This window comes from Argiope bruennichi, chromosome 7, assembly GCF_947563725.1.
Source record: "Argiope bruennichi chromosome 7, qqArgBrue1.1, whole genome shotgun sequence".
NCBI classification, from domain to species: Eukaryota; Metazoa; Arthropoda; class Arachnida; order Araneae; family Araneidae; genus Argiope; species Argiope bruennichi.
This window is the reverse complement of record NC_079157.1, coordinates 51,910,536-51,928,531: the sequence shown is the minus strand read 5'-3', so window position 1 is coordinate 51,928,531 and position 17,996 is coordinate 51,910,536. Positions and strand designations below refer to the sequence as shown.

At 24.3% G+C, this 17,996-nt stretch overlaps 1 protein-coding gene across 1 annotated transcript; it reads left to right on the top strand.

The window, feature by feature from the left end:
• The first annotated feature begins 551 nt into the window (after nucleotides 1-551).
• LOC129975273 (interleukin-1 receptor-associated kinase 4-like) lies at nucleotides 552-16,881 on the top strand. Its single transcript, XM_056088327.1, has 8 exons — nucleotides 552-959; nucleotides 2,759-2,913; nucleotides 4,626-4,968; nucleotides 5,633-5,747; nucleotides 12,939-13,057; nucleotides 14,984-15,236; nucleotides 15,413-15,556; nucleotides 16,641-16,881. The coding sequence occupies exons 1-8, from the start codon at nucleotides 799-801 to the stop codon at nucleotides 16,698-16,700; spliced, it is 1,350 nt and encodes a 449-aa protein (XP_055944302.1). The 5' UTR covers nucleotides 552-798; the 3' UTR covers nucleotides 16,701-16,881.
• Nucleotides 16,882-17,996: the final 1,115 nt, after the last annotated feature.

Here is a 17,996-nt window from a genome sequence, read left to right as displayed (position 1 = left end):
AAGATTTTACTTTTATAAAATTAAATTAATTTTAAATACTTAGAAAAGTGGAGATATATGCATTAAAATGGAAACTTACCAAATTCATTTCTTTCTGCTGCATGTTTTATAATATATATATATATATATATATATATATATATATATATATATATATATATATATATATATATATATATATATATATATATATATATATATATATATATATATATATATATATATATATATATATGCTTATTCAGTTTAATATGATTTTCAATTAACTTATGCTAAGTGCTGTAACTGAATGATTAAAATACCATTTAGATGTTGACACTGTATTGTCTTCAACACTTTTGTATTGGTCCATTTCAAGAACTTATCAATAATTGTATAGAATAGAAAAAGGAAACGAAAAAAATCTAAAGGTGATATTAAAATCATAGGCAAATAGGATAGAATAATTTTCTGTTATACTTTACCAATTTAAATTTTAAATTTCATTAGCTAACTAAATGAATTTTTTAAAAAATCTTTTGAACTGAACTGATTTGCAGCTGTCTGTCTGTTGACAGAAAAAAGAAAGTAAACTAAGGAAGCAAAGTTTCGGTTTTTTTTAAATAGCTGTGAGCTATAAATCTAAAGAATGAAAATAATGTTTGGGTAGTTAATTATTAAATTAAATATTTTTGGAAAAGAGTAGAAGTTCAGAATTGTAATCATTTTATTAATTGCATTAATAAATGTTAGGCAAAAGAAATCGAAGTTTCAATTAAAGGATCTCTTCTAATTATTAAAATTAATTTACTGTACAGAATGGATTTAAAATTAACCACAAAAGTACGAGATCTCCGCCTACGAGATAGAAATAAATTAACTATGATCTTGACTGTAAATCATAGCTGGAAAGATTTAGCTGCTGTTTTAAGAAATCCTGATAATCAAGATATGGATATGTTTACTGCTGAAGATATAGAGTAATAGACATTTTTTTAATAATCATTTCAATTACATAGGTTAATAGATTATGGGACCACATTTGCCATCCTCTCATTTGCCATTTAAATAACCAAAATTTTGTAGAATCAAAAATAAAATCATTTTGGTTTTATTAAAAATATTTTTTGGCGTTAAATCTACTAGGATGTATGAAATATTTCAGTTTACTTTGATTCTTAAAGTCTGTCATAATTTTATACAATGGAAATAATCCTGAGACTTAGTTATGTCTCAGATTTTTCTAAGGTAGAAACTTTTGTTATTTTGGATTTTTTTTTTTTAAACATTAAAGGTTGCAGAAGATATTGGTATCTTTGCTGTGAAAATCTGACTTTCTATTCATTTCATTTACACCATGCTTTTGTTTGTTACATATTTGAATTATGCATATAAGATAATTTCATGCTTAAGTATGGGTATTTGACTTATAAGATTGTTAGAAATCAGGTGTATATTTGAGGAACTGACAAAGTTATTAATTATGCTTTAAAGGCTCATTATTATTGCATATAATGAGCCATTAAAGCATTGCTTTTGTAATTAATTGATGCTCTTTTATTTTTATTAATTTAACTAACACCTTGTGCTTAACCTTTATATTAATAGCAAAAAAAAAAAACAAAAAAAAAAAAAAAGAATATTCACTTATAGTAATAATTTTGAGTAAAAAACATTAAAATGCTTTCTCCTCATTTAACCTTTTCTAGGGCCATGGGAAGTATGCTTCCCACCAAATTTATCAATCTTTGTATGAATTTATGTAGGTTGGCATAAGTTCTGATAAATTTTTTTAGAAAGACAGAAATTTAGATGCTTTAGTTCTTTATCTCACACAAAATGTCTTGATTTGTTACTTAATTATTAATTAATCAAATTAAATTTATCTAATAAGCTAAATGAATCCTTTTTCTTATTCTAATTTCAAGCCTAAAAATATTTTAATATAATAAGACCAAAAAAAAAAAAAATGGCTCTTTAAAGGGTTAACTTTATTAGTAGATTAGGTTTACAGCCTTTCCTTGATGACTATTTGTTTTTACCTTATTAGCATTCAAAATTATCTGTCACAACAGTGATTGAACAAGACTGGAGAGTAAAATGGTCAGTTAAGTGATTAGAGTAAAGATAAGATTAGTTAAACAAAAGAAGTGTAATCCTAATTATTTAGTGATACAGTAATGGTACCAGTCAATAAACAAATTTGAAAATCCTGTTTTTTCTGCATTTGTTCTGTCTATGAAAACCAAAACAAAAATTTAAAAAGATTGTAGTTGGCATTGTTTTTTTGATAATCACACAAGATAGAGATAATTGATTTCAATTAAAATATTACTTTACATATGAATTATGTATTTGACTCTAATCTTGTATAATATGCCAAGCAATATGACATTTAAACATTGATATATCATCACAAGTGGTAATGACAATCTCTGTATTCAGATTATAAGAATATGCAAAATAACTGTATTTGGAACAGATCAATTGTTTGAATCTTACTATTACATTATACTATTTTATTATATTATTCTGTATTCATTTTGCCTGTTTAGGCTATGCTTGCCATTGGATCATTTTCAAGCCTGCTGTGTTCATAAATTAGATATTATCAGTATTTTATCTCAAAATTATTTAAATATTTTCAGTAATTAAATATTTGTCTCATTTAACTATTGACTTTTTTTAGTTACTCATTTTTTTTAAAAAGAGATTTATTAATATTAAAATATTAGTTTCTATTATATTATATTCATTTACTGTAAACATCTTTTATTAGCATTTTAGATTCAGATTCAAGACCAGCTGAGGCATTTTTAGAACAATGGAGCACATATGGGCGCAAACAACCAAATCTTGGAGATTTGTTAGCTGGACTTAAAGAAGCCAATTTATTACGGGCTGCACACTTTGTTCAGAGTGAACTTTTGAAAAGTAAATACATTTTATACAAGATATTAATTAAAAAAATATTTTATCAGGAATTAGCAATTATTAGACACTTCATGTCTTTAACATTTGCATCTATTTTACATTTGCATAATATTCTTTCTCATAATATGGATAATAAAAAATATGCCTAAATAATCAAAAATCATAGTGCATTTCTTTTTTAAATATCTGAAGTATGAAAATCTTTGTTATTCTATAAATTATTAATTTTAAAGCATTTTATAAACTTAGATATATTTAAGGAAATTGATTAATTTGGATGCATTATTACTTTAGCACTTTCAGTTGTACTTTGATTTATTCATATTTTTAAAGGGTGAAATGTAATTAGTATTCATACATTTGGGAAAAAAATTTCTGTTTACTCTGTTATAAAATGTGTAAAAATATTAATTGTTGAAGAAAGTTGATATTGCTTTTGAAAACAGCATTAGATAATTATTTACATATGAAGCAACTATTTGGTCATAATTTATCCTGTTTATTACATAAATTATATTTGTTTTAAAAATCTTATTATTAACCTGCCTATTATAATTTTAAATAAAATGCATGTAAATTATTTAAAATTAAACAAACTGACTGTGATTTCTGTAAGCAAGCAATTCTAGCATGTGTTCTAATTTTTTTCATAAATCCTTTATTTTTAAAAGCTTGAAATAAAAAAAAATTGATTAAGTAAAGTGGTTTTTTTTGTGTGTGTTTATTATAGGCTATTATCATTATTTTCATTATTAATATTAGCATTATTTAAAAAAACAATAATGAAGTGATAATCAGGCTGTCATTCATACTGAGTTTCAGATGAATCTGAAATAGTCAGTCTATTTAATGAAATTGTTGGATGGATCTGCAATTGAAAAGCAGGATGCTTGTTTGATTAATATAGTATTTTGATTTGACCTGAGAAGTATTTTGGAGTAATATTCTAATTTTGAACAAAACTTGATGATATGATTATATTTAAGCCAGCACCCCTCTCTTCAAATTTTCATTACCACATTACTATTAAATGCTACATTTGACACTCAATGAAATTTATTCTTAAGCAGGTACATTTATATAAATGATGATTTGATCAAGTTTGTGAATCACCAATTATAATACTGAAATGCTCCTACTTATTTATTATAATTATGTGAAAAGGTCAATAAAAATTTAATTTGACAATATATAGAATGCCATACATTTGCAGTATCATGATGCATATGATAATATGTATTTTTGAAGCTCATTAAAAAACAGCATGAAATTAAATAAATTTAATTTAAAATATAGAATTTATTATTCAAGATATTCAGTTTTAAAATATCAATACTCTATAAGTTTAAATGTATTGATTGTATTTAAATACATTCATATTCAGAACTATTAAATTAATAATCCACATTGCTTTCCAGTATATTTTCTATCTGTTGATTTGAATTGCCATAATTATAGAAAACTATTTTATGAAAATGATTTGCTGTTGGAAAAGAAAATAATGAGGATGTGATTCAAAACAGGACAAAAAATAAAACTGATTTTTTAAAATTATTTATATTAAAAGAAAACTACTAAAACAGTATGAATATTTCAAAATTATTCAATTTTTTTTCATATCTGCTTGTTTGTATTATAAATTATATGTTATAATCAATTTTTCAGATTCAAATAATACTTTATTTTTAAAAGTATATAATTTTTCTTTCCAGTTTCTGATGAAAGCTTAGAAGAGCAAGAGGCTGTATCAGAAAAGCTTGAAACAGTGTTGCATTCAGTCGCTGAAAACCAAGAAACTGCTGATGCAATAGACTTAATTAATGAACATTTGCAAGGAATTGATTTGAGTGAACTGACACAGTTTCGTTTTTCTGATCTTGCCAAGAGCACAAGAAATTTCTGTAATATACGAGCAGAAGAAGGCGGTCATAAAATAGGTGAAGGTGCTTATGGATCTGTTTATCGAGCAAATATTTCTGGCATCACAATTGCTGTGAAACTACTGAAAGAACCCATTGATAAACAATTTTTTACAGAATTGAGCATTTTAGTTAGGTAATTCAGATTTATCATAAATAATTATTGAAATTACTTTATTCAGTTATTAATTATATATTTAATGTGTTACATTTATTTATGGATAAGATTTGTATTTCATTTATAAAGAATGTTAGGATTAATATAGTTGAGCCACATAAGGTCTACTAAATGTCATTATAGTACACTGATTGTCTTTTTACATGCTTTTCCTTTTGAACTCTGTTTTCATTCTCTTTTATCCATAATGAAATGGAATTAACTTTGCTATTTATCATCGTGTGACTGATATTTATTATTTAATAAATATTTATTTATTTTATTGCTTTATGGATATATTTGATGATTAGAAAGAAATGGAGGATTGTGTTTCTAATATGTGAGTATTTTTAGATAAGAATTCTAGAGCTGACATCATGTGTGTTTAACTTGTTAACATGTTTTTATATTAGTTTAGATGTTAGAAAAATACTCACTTATTCAAAGAATCATGCTTACTGAAGGGTTTCACCTTAATCTGAAATGAAAAATTTAGGAGTTGTTTTATTGTTTTATTTAGGAGTTAAAGAGTCGTTTTTTTGTTTGGTTTGTTATTGTTATTGACTGCAATGAAGATTTGCATTTAAACAAATTATTATTTTCAGTTAAAAAAAAATTCTTACAAATATCATATTTTTTATAGGTGCAAGCATGAAAACTTATTATCTCTTTTAGGATGTTCAGTTGATGGTCCTAAATGTTGTTTAATTTATGAATATATGCTTAATGGATCATTACAAGATAGATTAGGATGTGTTGTAAGTAATATTTATTCCTTTTTTTTCTTACTTGATTTCTTAGTTAATTATGAGAAAATCGGATAAGATAATTTTAAAATTCTGTATAAAAAGATAATTTTAATTAAATTTATATTAATAAATTATGTTAAGATAAAAAAAAGTTAAGAATATTCTTACTTCAGATGGATGTTATTTTTCCTTAAGTGTTATTTAAGTTGCTTTTTATTGATTTGTATATATTTTAAAGAATGTTTTTTCAAAATTATGTTTGTAAGTAATGCAAATATTTGGGTTAATAGCTCTAGTTTTGAAAGTTTTTAAGTCTTTAATAATGAAAACATAAACTTCTGCTCTTGTATATTTTTGTCTAAGAAGCCTGAAAATTAAGAATGAAAATAGATTTTGGCCTGATTGAAAAATGTTAATATTTATCATGTTCTTATTAGTTAAAGTTTATACTAGAGCATTTATTGCTTCTAAAACATCATAACAGTTTGTATAAATAAATACATTGCTATTGCAAGTATTAAGCTAATAAAAATGGTTTTGTCTCATGATGAAATGACTATTTTCGCTTGTTTTTTACGATTAGGGCAGCTTAACGACTGTGGACTGCTGCAAAATTGATTTGTGAGCCCCTGTAGCAAATTTTAAGCAACAAAATTATTTATGGCATTTTATTATTCATTACATTGTAGTAATCAGCGCAATAAGAACTTTATATATGAAGTATGTAAATAATTATAATACATGAAAATGATAAATAATTAAATTATTTTTTATAAGTTTAACACTTCAGTCACAAAAATTGTTTTAAAAAAAGCAAATAATTGAAATAATTGCTTTATAAATTTGTAAAATATAACTTGGTCTGCAACTACTTGCATAAGATTATATTATGTGGTTTTTATTTTATTTTCTTACATATTTTGTAGCAAATTTATTGATAATATTATCATATAATAGTATTTTTAAAATTCAAATATTGTAGATGAAATGCTTTAAGTGTAAATCAACCTTCACTTATATTAGATCTCATGCAATTTTTTTTATTATTATTTTCAATTTTGAGAAATTGTTTTGAGAGATGTGATGATAAATTAATTAAACCTCTATAATTTCTTAAAAAGTAACAAAGTTGATACAATTCAAATCAATTATTTTTAAAAATATTTTATAAAATTTGTAATTTTATTATCCTCTAAAGCAAAGACAAATTTTGATTTTATTGAATAAATTGATACAATTAATATTGGCTTGAAAGGTGCACTTTGCAATATAAGATAATTTTCGGTCAGTTTATGAATATTTGAAACATTATTTAAAAAAAATAATTCTAGGATTATCTCAAGTTTGATCAAGGATAGAAGTATGAATAAACTATCTTACAAGCTGGGAGAATCAAAGCACTCAAATTTGGTAGACAAAGAAATTATATTATTCAAATATATGCATACATAAAAGTAAAAAAAAATCATTTAAAAATTAATGGATAATTTATTTTGTGTACCCACAGTGTTCTCTACTTTCTCAGGTTGTCCTCACATTAAAAAGTCATTTTTCTTATTTGTTTAAAATGTGAAAATTAGCTACATTGTTTTATATTTATTGTAGTTTGTTCTAAAATATAACAACTATTTTTATATCAAATATTGTATTGCCTTTTATTTTCATTCTTTTGCATTAATTTTAATTCTATACCATATTATATTTTCATGAAGATACCCTTTTTTTGTTTCCTTTTAGAAATATTTCAAAAGCAATCTTTTCTTAAACAACAAATTCAATGGAGTTTCCAGACTCTGAATAAACTGCTTACCATTAAACTGATTTAAACTACTCTTTTTTTGAATAATTGAACAGTAGCATTATTGTCCTGCAAATCCATTACACAGAATTTAATTAACACATATTTATCACTTTGATAAAAAATACTATTAGGTCTTCATTGCAGACTCCTTCAACATAAAATAAACTGCAATGGCTTAAAAATATTATCAAAAATCATGTATCAAGAGCCAGATTCTGACTTTTATTGCATTTCATGTGTCATGAAAACAATCTTCTCTTTGATGAAGGCATTGAACAAATTTTCTTCTAGCTCATATTTTTGAATTTTTTAAAAAATTATATTTTTTATATTTATTAATGTAGTTTTTTTTTTATTATTTTGCTTTTTGTATCATTTATCTATTTTTATATGTTTTTGTATATATCTTCCATTTTGTTCTTTTTCTTTCTTTCTTTGTTATTTGTCTTTTTTATTTTAAAAAGTAAAATTCATTTCCATCCAAACTAGGAGGGAGCTTTTTTGCTCTAAAAATGGGAATGTAAGTGGTGTAGTGTAATGAATTGTTATTTTGCATAATAATTTTTCATTTTCTGATACATTTGCTATAAAAAAATGTTTGAATTACTTCCAAAAACAACTATTACATTATCAATATTATTTGAGAGTGGTTCCTTTGTTCATCTTTTTATTTTTGAAAATTCCATAATATACTAGCAGAACCAACATGATGTCACCTTTGTGATTATATTTTATTTGCAATTGGGAAAAACAAGATAGTTTTATATTTATTGTTTAGATAAATACAATGTATATAGTAGAATGGCAACAGCCAATTGTTTTTGAATAAAAAAAATAATAATGTGGAATGCACGTTACAATGTGTACATAAAATTACAAATACATTATGCTACAGGTATATAAAGAATTTTTAGTTTTGTCCTTTTTTTAAAGATGTTTTATGAATAATTTAATTAATTAGTTAAGAATACAAGAAATCAACAGAAGGGGGATATTTTTGAAGCCTTTATTCAAACTACATCTGACTATTTACAAGTAAGCAAGGTAAACAAGTTTAAATATCAAGATACATTACATTTATTGATTGATGTAATATAGAAACTGTATCATTCAGTTTTATTGCAAAAAGATTTTCATCTTTCTCTTATTTAAAATTCAAATATATTCATCAGTTAAGCTCATTAAAAAAATGTATTAGAAAATTTATATATAAAAAAACGTTTGCTTTATAGTTCCAATACTAAATCATCTGTTTAGAAGTTTTATCTAATAAAGAAATATTTCAATAAGTATAAAAATGTCTATTTTTAGTAAAGTAAAAAAATGTTATTTAAAAATATTGACTGAAGAACTGGGAAAAGATATTAGACATTCATATAATGAGCGATTTGAAAAAAGATGATTTTGGCCAGCAAAGTGTACAATGAAGAATTTACCAAGGTATGACTGAACACAATAATAAATGAAATAAAAAAAAGTGTTGAATGAAAGTGGCAAGAAGAAATTGAAGAACATAGACAACAGTAAGCATACAAATTCAGTTACCAATCTTAATGTTGGCAGTATGAAAATGAAGCCAAAGAATTACATAATTTGATGCAAGCAGTAGAACTCCTGTTTTAAATTTTTTGGATAGGTTAAATACTTTGAAATAGGTTTGTCTCACATTGAGTGTCGAAGATGAAGTTCTTATGATGCAGCATATAGATATTAATTTGAAGGAACTAATATTAATTCTCAAAAAAGATATTTAAAACAAAACCGAAAAATAAAATTAAAAAGTTTAGAATTATGTTTTAAAAGGAAATAGACTATTTTGTATCATTAATGAGGATGTGAAAAAAAGACTTCTATTCTTCATACTGGAAAGTATGAGTAAAAGCATTGTTATAAAGTTTCATGGCCTTATGAGATATTGTGCTCTAGACAAAAATGTGTTCAATACCGTATAACTATATTAATTTCCTTGTATGAAGTGATATATTTGTCTGATATAGGTACTTAGGTATAGGTACTTGAGGTAAAGTCTTCTCTATCTTGCCAGGCCAGAGACCATTTGCTATTATAAATCTTGTTTCCTTGGTCCCTATGTAACAAAAGAAATAATTACTTATCATTATTGATAATATAACTAGATTTATGTATTGGTACTTATTAATTAATAGTGAAAGAGCCAAAACTCACCAAATATAGTCAACCAAAAGCATGCTTCTTAGGAGAAAGAAACAAGAATCTGTTTATGCGAAGTTTACAAGAGAAAGATCGTATTATCGCCAATCCTTCACCATTAATTAATAAGTACCTATATACCTTTACCCTGTGAGAGACATTGATTGAATCAATAATAAATTTTGAAGATTTTGAGTTAATGAATTGTATTATATCAGAGCAAAATTCCTCTTTCACTTTACATGAGTTTTAAAAGTTCTGCATGGAAATTGGAATCTGGTGCACATTGAGCTCTGCATCCCATCCACAAGAAAATGGAATGTCCGAGAGAATACATAGAATATTATTTGCCATTCTAACATCAATTTAAAATACTGATAAAAAAGATTGGGACAATAAAATAGAATAAACTGTGAATAAAAAAGCCTTTTGAAATTCTTAATGGATATGCACTTAGATTTAAAGATGAAATTTTGAAGTTATTCATTGGCATATTATCTTTGTTAAAAGGTGAATCGTAGTAGTAAGAAGAAATTCTAAGATAACAGGTTAATAATAATAATAATAAAAAAAACAATCAATGATATTAAGGACCAAGAAATACTTCCACAGAAATATTTCCTAGCGATATACATGTATAAGATCACAACTCAGAGCTAGCTATAGCCATTTTTATGCCACTATAATTCAAGTCAGCCAATTAAAAACTTAGAAAAGTTGGGATGAAGATGATGATGATACCATTGTCAATTTTAATGTTGATTCCAAAAGGCAACAGCCCAAGGGAGCAGTATATAATTATAGCATTATAGAGGTTTTATGTAGTTTACATTTCTTTTATATATTCATATTTAATTTTATATTTGTTTTATTTTTCATTATTATAGTTAATATTTGATTCAATTGAATAAAATTGGAAGATCAAGTTGACCCACTGTAGTCATATTTTATGTAACTGACAAAAGCAAGATAGTTTTATAGTTATCATTATTAGAGAGAGAATACATATAGTGGAGTGGCTACAACCAAATGTTTTAGAACCAAAAAATCACATTCAAGTTCATTGCAAGTCAAGAAATGTATATTATGAATAATATAATATTAAGTTAAGAATATGTTTTTAATATCTAATAAATGTTTAATTTGTCCTTTTTTTAAAAAATGCCTTCAAACTAATTTAATCAATTAGATTAATACTTAAGAAGTTAACACCTGTGACAAGATGAATATTTGCAGAATTAAAATCACACTAACAGAAAATGAAGTTATAAAAACGAAGTAAAAAATGATATTGCTTTTTCATATTTATTTTTCTTTGTATCAAGCATATTAATAAAATACAGATGATAAAAACTGAACTGAAATAAAAATGTGTTTAAAAAAGGAAAAACAATAAGATTAAAAATTTTGCTCAAATGATGCTATTATAGTTTAAAATAATAAAATTGTCATGATTCTTAATATCATAATAATGCTCTTTGCAAAATTTGTGAAGAATTAAAGTTTCTCCTTGCTGATCTGCATTTTTTTTTTTTTTTTTTTTTTTTTTGCTACAATCAGCAAAAAAAAAAATTGTATTTGTCAGAAAAGCAATTTATTGAAAAATCAATGAAAAAAAAAGATAATTTGATTGTTCTTGTTTAAAATTAAAGAGGCTTATTTGAATGATTCTCTCAAAAATTTATAAAGGATAACACAATTATATTATCATATACAATTTTTTTTTATTTTAGTGCTTAAAATTTTTGAGGCAAAGTTTCTGTTTTCAGATTTTTTTTCTAAATTCATTAAATTATATTAGTAGTACAAAATGAATTTTTAAAAAGCATTTTGTGTTGCACTGATAATTCCCTGCATTGATTCAAAACTATGTGATAGACAAATGTACTCAAAATATCATTTAAAATATACAAAATATTTGTTTAAATGTTGCATTGAATTTTAACATTTGGTTTTTGAAGTTCATTGAGGATCATGCTAACTACTTGTATGCCAAATTTCATGACTCTAAATGCATACATACACACACTTTTTTATTGTCTAGATTGTTTCAGGTTTTAAATCTAATGTTGAAATTTTGTTATTTGTCTTTCTGCAAATTAGTTTCTGCAACCAGTAGTTGCTTTAAGTCATATTATTTTGATATTCTTTTAAATACATAAGGGTTGTTTGATTTTGTTTTTAATGCTGTTCATATTATTTGAATTTGGTAAAAAGTTTTGTGTTCTTGGCATACTATGGTCTATAATCTTGCATAAAAAAATCTTAAACAAGTCCCGTTTAATTTAGAGGAAACGAATATATATATATATATTAAAAAAAACATACTAAGTGTGGAAATCCATAATAGTGAATATGTTAAAAGTAGAAATGTGTCTTCTTCTTTTTTTCTTCTTCCCCTTTTTTTTTTGTTTTATTTTCATAATAGATATCTTACTAGATTTACTAGGTATTTATATATTTTTTTATTTGACATTGAATTATTAAGACAAGTAAATTGCTAAAAAAATAAATAAATTATTTTAAAAATATATGTAGTGAAATATGTATTATTTATTTAATTTGTTTATATTATATTCCATTTGTTAGTCTGGAAAATAATATTTAATGTCATGTTTGTTTGAAGTTTATTATTTTCTTGTTAATGCATAGTATAATACATAATTTTTCAAAGATTTTATTATTTAATAAAAGGTTATATTTTTTCATAGGGTTACTAATATAAAAATAAAATGAACCAGTAACAGGTTGTTTAAGTTAAAAAAGTAAAATTAAATAAACCAATAATTAAAACATTTGTCTCATAATTATGCTACTTGGTCCTACTTTAATCTATTGCTATTTATAGTAAGGCTTCAGTTGGATGTGCAAGTATTTGATTAAACATTTTATTGAAAATCTCATCAGTTCTGAGTTAGTGAAAAAAATTTTCCCCTTTTAAAATTTCCATAGATAAAAAATTGAAATAAAAAAAGAGACACAGTTATGCAGTCTGTTTCTTCATTATATAATGTGTTAGCTATAGTTTTTTAAAAAGTAGCATTTTATTTTTGTAGTTAAATGCAGATGTAATTAATTAGAATTGGTGATTTAAATGTATCGAATATTATGTTTAGCATTAATTTCACTTCCACTTCTTTATATATATAATATTACTTGAATTTTAGAATTTAATTTCCTTTTCTACTTATTTTGTATTTTCCTTATGTCTTTTTTTTCCTGTATTAAAGGGACATTCACCACCACTGCCTTCTCTAACACGTTTACAAATTGCATATTCTTCTGCTCTTGGTCTTAACTATTTGCATACATTTTGTGAAACTCCAATGGTGCATCGAGATGTAAAAAGGTAGAATTTCTTGCATGTAATCTGCTTTTAAAGTATTTATTTTCAAATGTTAATATCAAAAAGGACAAAAATATGTTCTCTTCTGAATTTATTATTTGTGCTAATTTCGTACAAAATCAGCAAATCAGTTATATATCTGTTGTTTCTATATTATTTCATTCTGGATTTTTACTGGGATATAATTATTTTCTATCTGAGAAAAAATGTTTTTGATTTTAACAGAATTCTGCTGTTACTGTATGTTATTATTTTTAGTAGTCTTCCTTAAAAGTTCTGACATTTTTTTCCCATAATTATTCAGATTTAGTATAATTAAAATTTTTACTACTAACATTGTAATAATAAGTAAACTTTTAAAATAATAGAATGTTAATTATTGAAAATAGAATTCTGTTAGTTGATATAATTACTAAGTTAAAACATAATAAAAGTATGAATATTTTTTATAGGATATCACTAAACTTTCTCTTTTCAAATAGATATATAAATAATTGTATTGTATTTAGGAGTTATTTTTATTGTAGTAAATGCACTTAGGCTATAAATTATGTCTAGATGTGATATATATATATAATTTTGTAGTATCAAAAGCTAATTTTTAAATTTAGCAGGAGCTAATCAGATTTAAAAATTTTATCTGGATAAGGATGCTAGCAAAACTCCATTACTAATAAGTTAAATTTAAGCTGCAAGAACAAACTGTTCTAATTTACTTTTAAGCAGAATACTTTTCAAATACGTTTCAGTATACTTACTGTAATGCAGTATACTTTTCCAAAATTTCTTAGCAAATTAAGTATTTCTTAATTTCAAATTTGCAAAAATTGTAGACAAAAAATATTCTATTCTTTTAATTTGTTTCCTTTGTATATTTTTAAAATTAAATTCTGATATTGATCTTGCTTAAGTGTTTTGAAATCAACATTTTTCATCATCCATCAACATTTACCAGTGCTATAGAAACATAAACATTTTAAGCAGAACTTAATATACTTTTTAAAAATTTCTTAGAAAAATTAAATGCTTCTAATTTTAAATTTGCAAAAATTGGAGACAAAAAGTTCTATTATTTTAATTTGTTCTGTTTTTATATTTTTAAAATTAAATTCTGGTCTTGATCTTGCTTAAGTGTCTTGAAATCAACATTTTGCCGTTGCTATCAGTATTACCACACAGTGTCAATTTTTATTACTGCATATCTCCAAATATAAATTGATAAGTCTGTGCATAAGTCATCATGCACATCATGTTCCAAAGTCATCATGAGTGGGAAGAGAAATTCTTATATGAAAAATTTCAAACTACAGGTGATTATGTTTGCTTAAATTTCTAACAATAGAGTGGCTGCCTCAGCATTTCTCTAAAATCTGTCATCTGATCCAGTAATAATAAACAACTTTGAAAATAAAACAAATAATTTTTGTAAAAGGAATAACTCATTTTATTTTTAAAACTTTTTCTTAAACTTTTGAAATATAAACTATAAGAACAAAAGTGTTATATTTGGTAAGATTTGGTAATTTATCATTTATACCCAGCTAATGATATCCTTCTCTTTTTTGAAATTAGCAGAATCATATGTAAGCTGACCCCTGAATTTTAGAAAACATTTAAAAAAATCTCACCTTAACACGAAAATATATGATATATTTGTGTAGCTTGGCAAGATGCTTATAGATCATAAAAATTCTAAATGTCGCAAATTCTAAACGATTCTTTATTTTGTCTTAAATGTCATAAAAAAAAAAGGGAACAACAACACTAAAACAAAAAGATTACTGAAGATTTTTTTTGTGTGTATTTTGAATGCAAATAAGTCAACCTTTTAAAAACATTGTATGTTGTTATTTAATTAAATTTAAGGTTTTTTTTAAACTGTGTTTGATGTATTTTCTTATTATAAATTTATTTTTTTTTATATTTCAGTGCCAATATTTTGTTGGATAGGAATTATGTTCCCAAAATAGGAGATTTTGGCCTTGTTCGTATTGGAGGTAGCAGTACAACTTCAACTATGGCCATCACTGAGAATGTGTATGGAACATCTGTTTATATGGCTAGAGAAGCTTTTTGTGGTGATGTTTCAGTTAAATTAGACACATTTAGTTTTGGAGTGGTTTTACTAGAAATATTGACTGGTCTTCCTCCATATGATACTAGAAGGGAAGATAGAGATTTAGTGAGTATACTTATTTCTCTTTTAACACTTATCCTTCATGGTAAAAAGTGCCTGTAACTTGAAATTCAGTGGTTGTAAATCAATAACTAATTTTTTCGTCAATGAAATATGGAACCATATAATTTAGAATGTACATTGGATTTTACCTTGAAATTTATTATGCCTTTCTTAATTAGATAACTCATATGGAAGGCTGTGATGATATATTGACAATGCTTGATCAAAAAGTTATATGGAATGCACAAAATGCTGTTGCCCTATATAAAATTGCCAAGCAGTGCTTGATACCTACAAAGAAACAGAGGCCTACTATATTTGAAGTATGATATATTAAAGTGGTATTGTTTTTTTTTCAAATTTACTTTTTATTTATTTTATAATGGGGCATTAATGTCTTATATTTTTTTCTAGCATTTATAAAATTTCATTCAATTTACAATTTTCATACAATTTACAAAAATTCATATATTCAAAAATTCATATAGTTAAAAAAAACTCATAGATTTTTATAATTATGCAATTTTTCTAAGCTATTAATGATAATATAAATTTTTATTGTGAATGATACATCATCAAGATTTTAATTGAAGACCACTTTAATTCTTTAAGAATATGTCCGTTCATATTGTATTTTGTGTATTTCAAATAAGTTGACATGAAATAAGTTGACATTTAAATGTGTGCTTGATCTTAAATTATTCATAAATTTGTGGGTTTAAATTTTTAATAGAATTTGCATACAAACTTTAGAGGGAGGAGGAAAAAGTTACATGGATTGTTACTGTATAATATTAATACCTAAAAGTTGTAAGATAATTAATTTCCATTCATATTCACTATATTATCAATAATCTGTAATTACTGCAATAATATAGTTTTTTTATAATGAATATTTAATCTTACGGTCTTGAATTTTCCATACTTTAAAAGATAGGTTAATTTATGTCTGCAAACCATTATACATAAAGGAAATGTATTGCTTAATTTTTAAAAATATTTTAATTTTTTTTGGAATGGGATAAAAAGCAAATTTTTAAAAATCTGTATTCACAGTAAAAAAATATACTAAGGGATGAACTAAAATGTGAGAAGGAAGGGGGTGAACAGTAGGAAAATAATTGATTGTTAAAAACAAAATAAGATTTGTAACTCTTAAAAACAGTTGAATGTAGTCAATGTGAAATAAGTTTTTTTTTTAATACAAACTGCTGAAAATCATTAACTTTATTGTAATAGAGAGGGGTGACTCATAAAATTGTTGTAGAAAATTGATTATATTTTAATTCTACATTTTACACCATTTATTATATAATGTTGCAGAAATTTCTATCTTTCATGTATAAAAATTTTTAAATTTATAAATATGCATTGCAATGTAATAAAAGATTTTTTTCTCTTTCACAGATATTGCCAGATTTGCACAAATGTTGTTGTGAACACAGTAGCTTTGTGGAATGGGTTTGATTTCTTTTCACTATAACATATCAACTCAGATAAATGCAATCGCACAAGAAATATAAATATTTTTGCATTTGAACAAAGTTTATAAGTGTTGTTTTAACTAAACAATTTCACACATTGTAAATAGTTTGTTGCATATTGGGGATCATATATAAAACTGTTGTAGCATTTGAATTAATATTTAAAAATTGTTATAATATTAAATTTTAGTTAATTTGTGAAAGTACTATAACTGTATTTGTTAATATCTTTACATTTATATATATATATATATATATATATATATATATATATATATATATTAATAAAAGTTTCACTAAGAAAGAAAGTTTTTCCATTTTAAGCTTGCATTTTTGAGACTATAAATATTTAATCTTAAAACTAGTCTTAATGTTGCATTTTCTTGTGACAGCAGCATTTTAAAATATATATATAATGTATGGAATCAAAATAGAATCAATTCTTTTTTATTATGTATACTGTTATAATAGCTTTATATATTTTTTGTACTGAATTAATATATTTTAATATTGTCTTTGAAAATGAAAGTAATTAAAGGTATTTTGTTAATAAAGATATTTTTTGTGTCAAATTTATTATTACTTAATTGCCTTGTCATTTAATAATATTGTATTTAACTATAATGTTGTTAATATATAGGTCTAATATAAATTCATTCTGGTGCAGTTTAGCCAAAAAATGGCTCAAATACCTCTAAATAAAAATCTCAGTTGAGTTAAGTTAAATTGGTATTTATAATTCCTTTTACTGCAGGAGTGAATGAATAGGGGGAAAAAAAACTTACAGTGTAACTTTGCTTAGTGAGCATATCATTAATTCCCGAATTTTACTTGTGATGTAAAACATTCGTTAAGTGAAACTATTTTTTTTCCCATTGGGAACAATCCATTTAAAATAAGACAATGTGTTCCATTAAAAAAAAAGATTTATAATTATGTAATGTAGTATTTTTAATGCATGTTTTTTTTTAATTTACAAAATTGTCTAAAAATATTTGCCTTTAGAAAGCTTCTATGTTTTTCTATGCTTCTTAATTTAATGACAATTAGACTCAGCATTAATGCCTTATTAGGGTATGCTTCTGAATATATGATACAATATACTGTCAAAGGCTTGACTGCCTGTTGGACTGAATTTTCACTTGCATGTGAGCCTAATAACTTATGAATGCAATAACTTATGGTTATGTGATCGTTTGGCAATAACTCTAGTTCTAATCCAAATTTAGGTTTCAATCAGTCAGAACAAAAGCATCCAGAATATATACTTGAACAATTT

Bases quoted from the DNA above. Each gene is read 5' to 3' on its own strand.
- LOC129975273 (XM_056088327.1), top strand. From the start codon at position 799: ATGGATTTAAAATTAACCACAAAAGTACGAGATCTCCGCCTACGAGAT. The intron at 4,969-5,632 runs GTAATTCAGATT...TATTTTTTATAG, and splicing joins GAATTGAGCATTTTAGTTAG to GTGCAAGCATGAAAACTTAT. The intron at 13,058-14,983 runs GTAGAATTTCTT...TTTATATTTCAG, and splicing joins GTGCATCGAGATGTAAAAAG to TGCCAATATTTTGTTGGATA.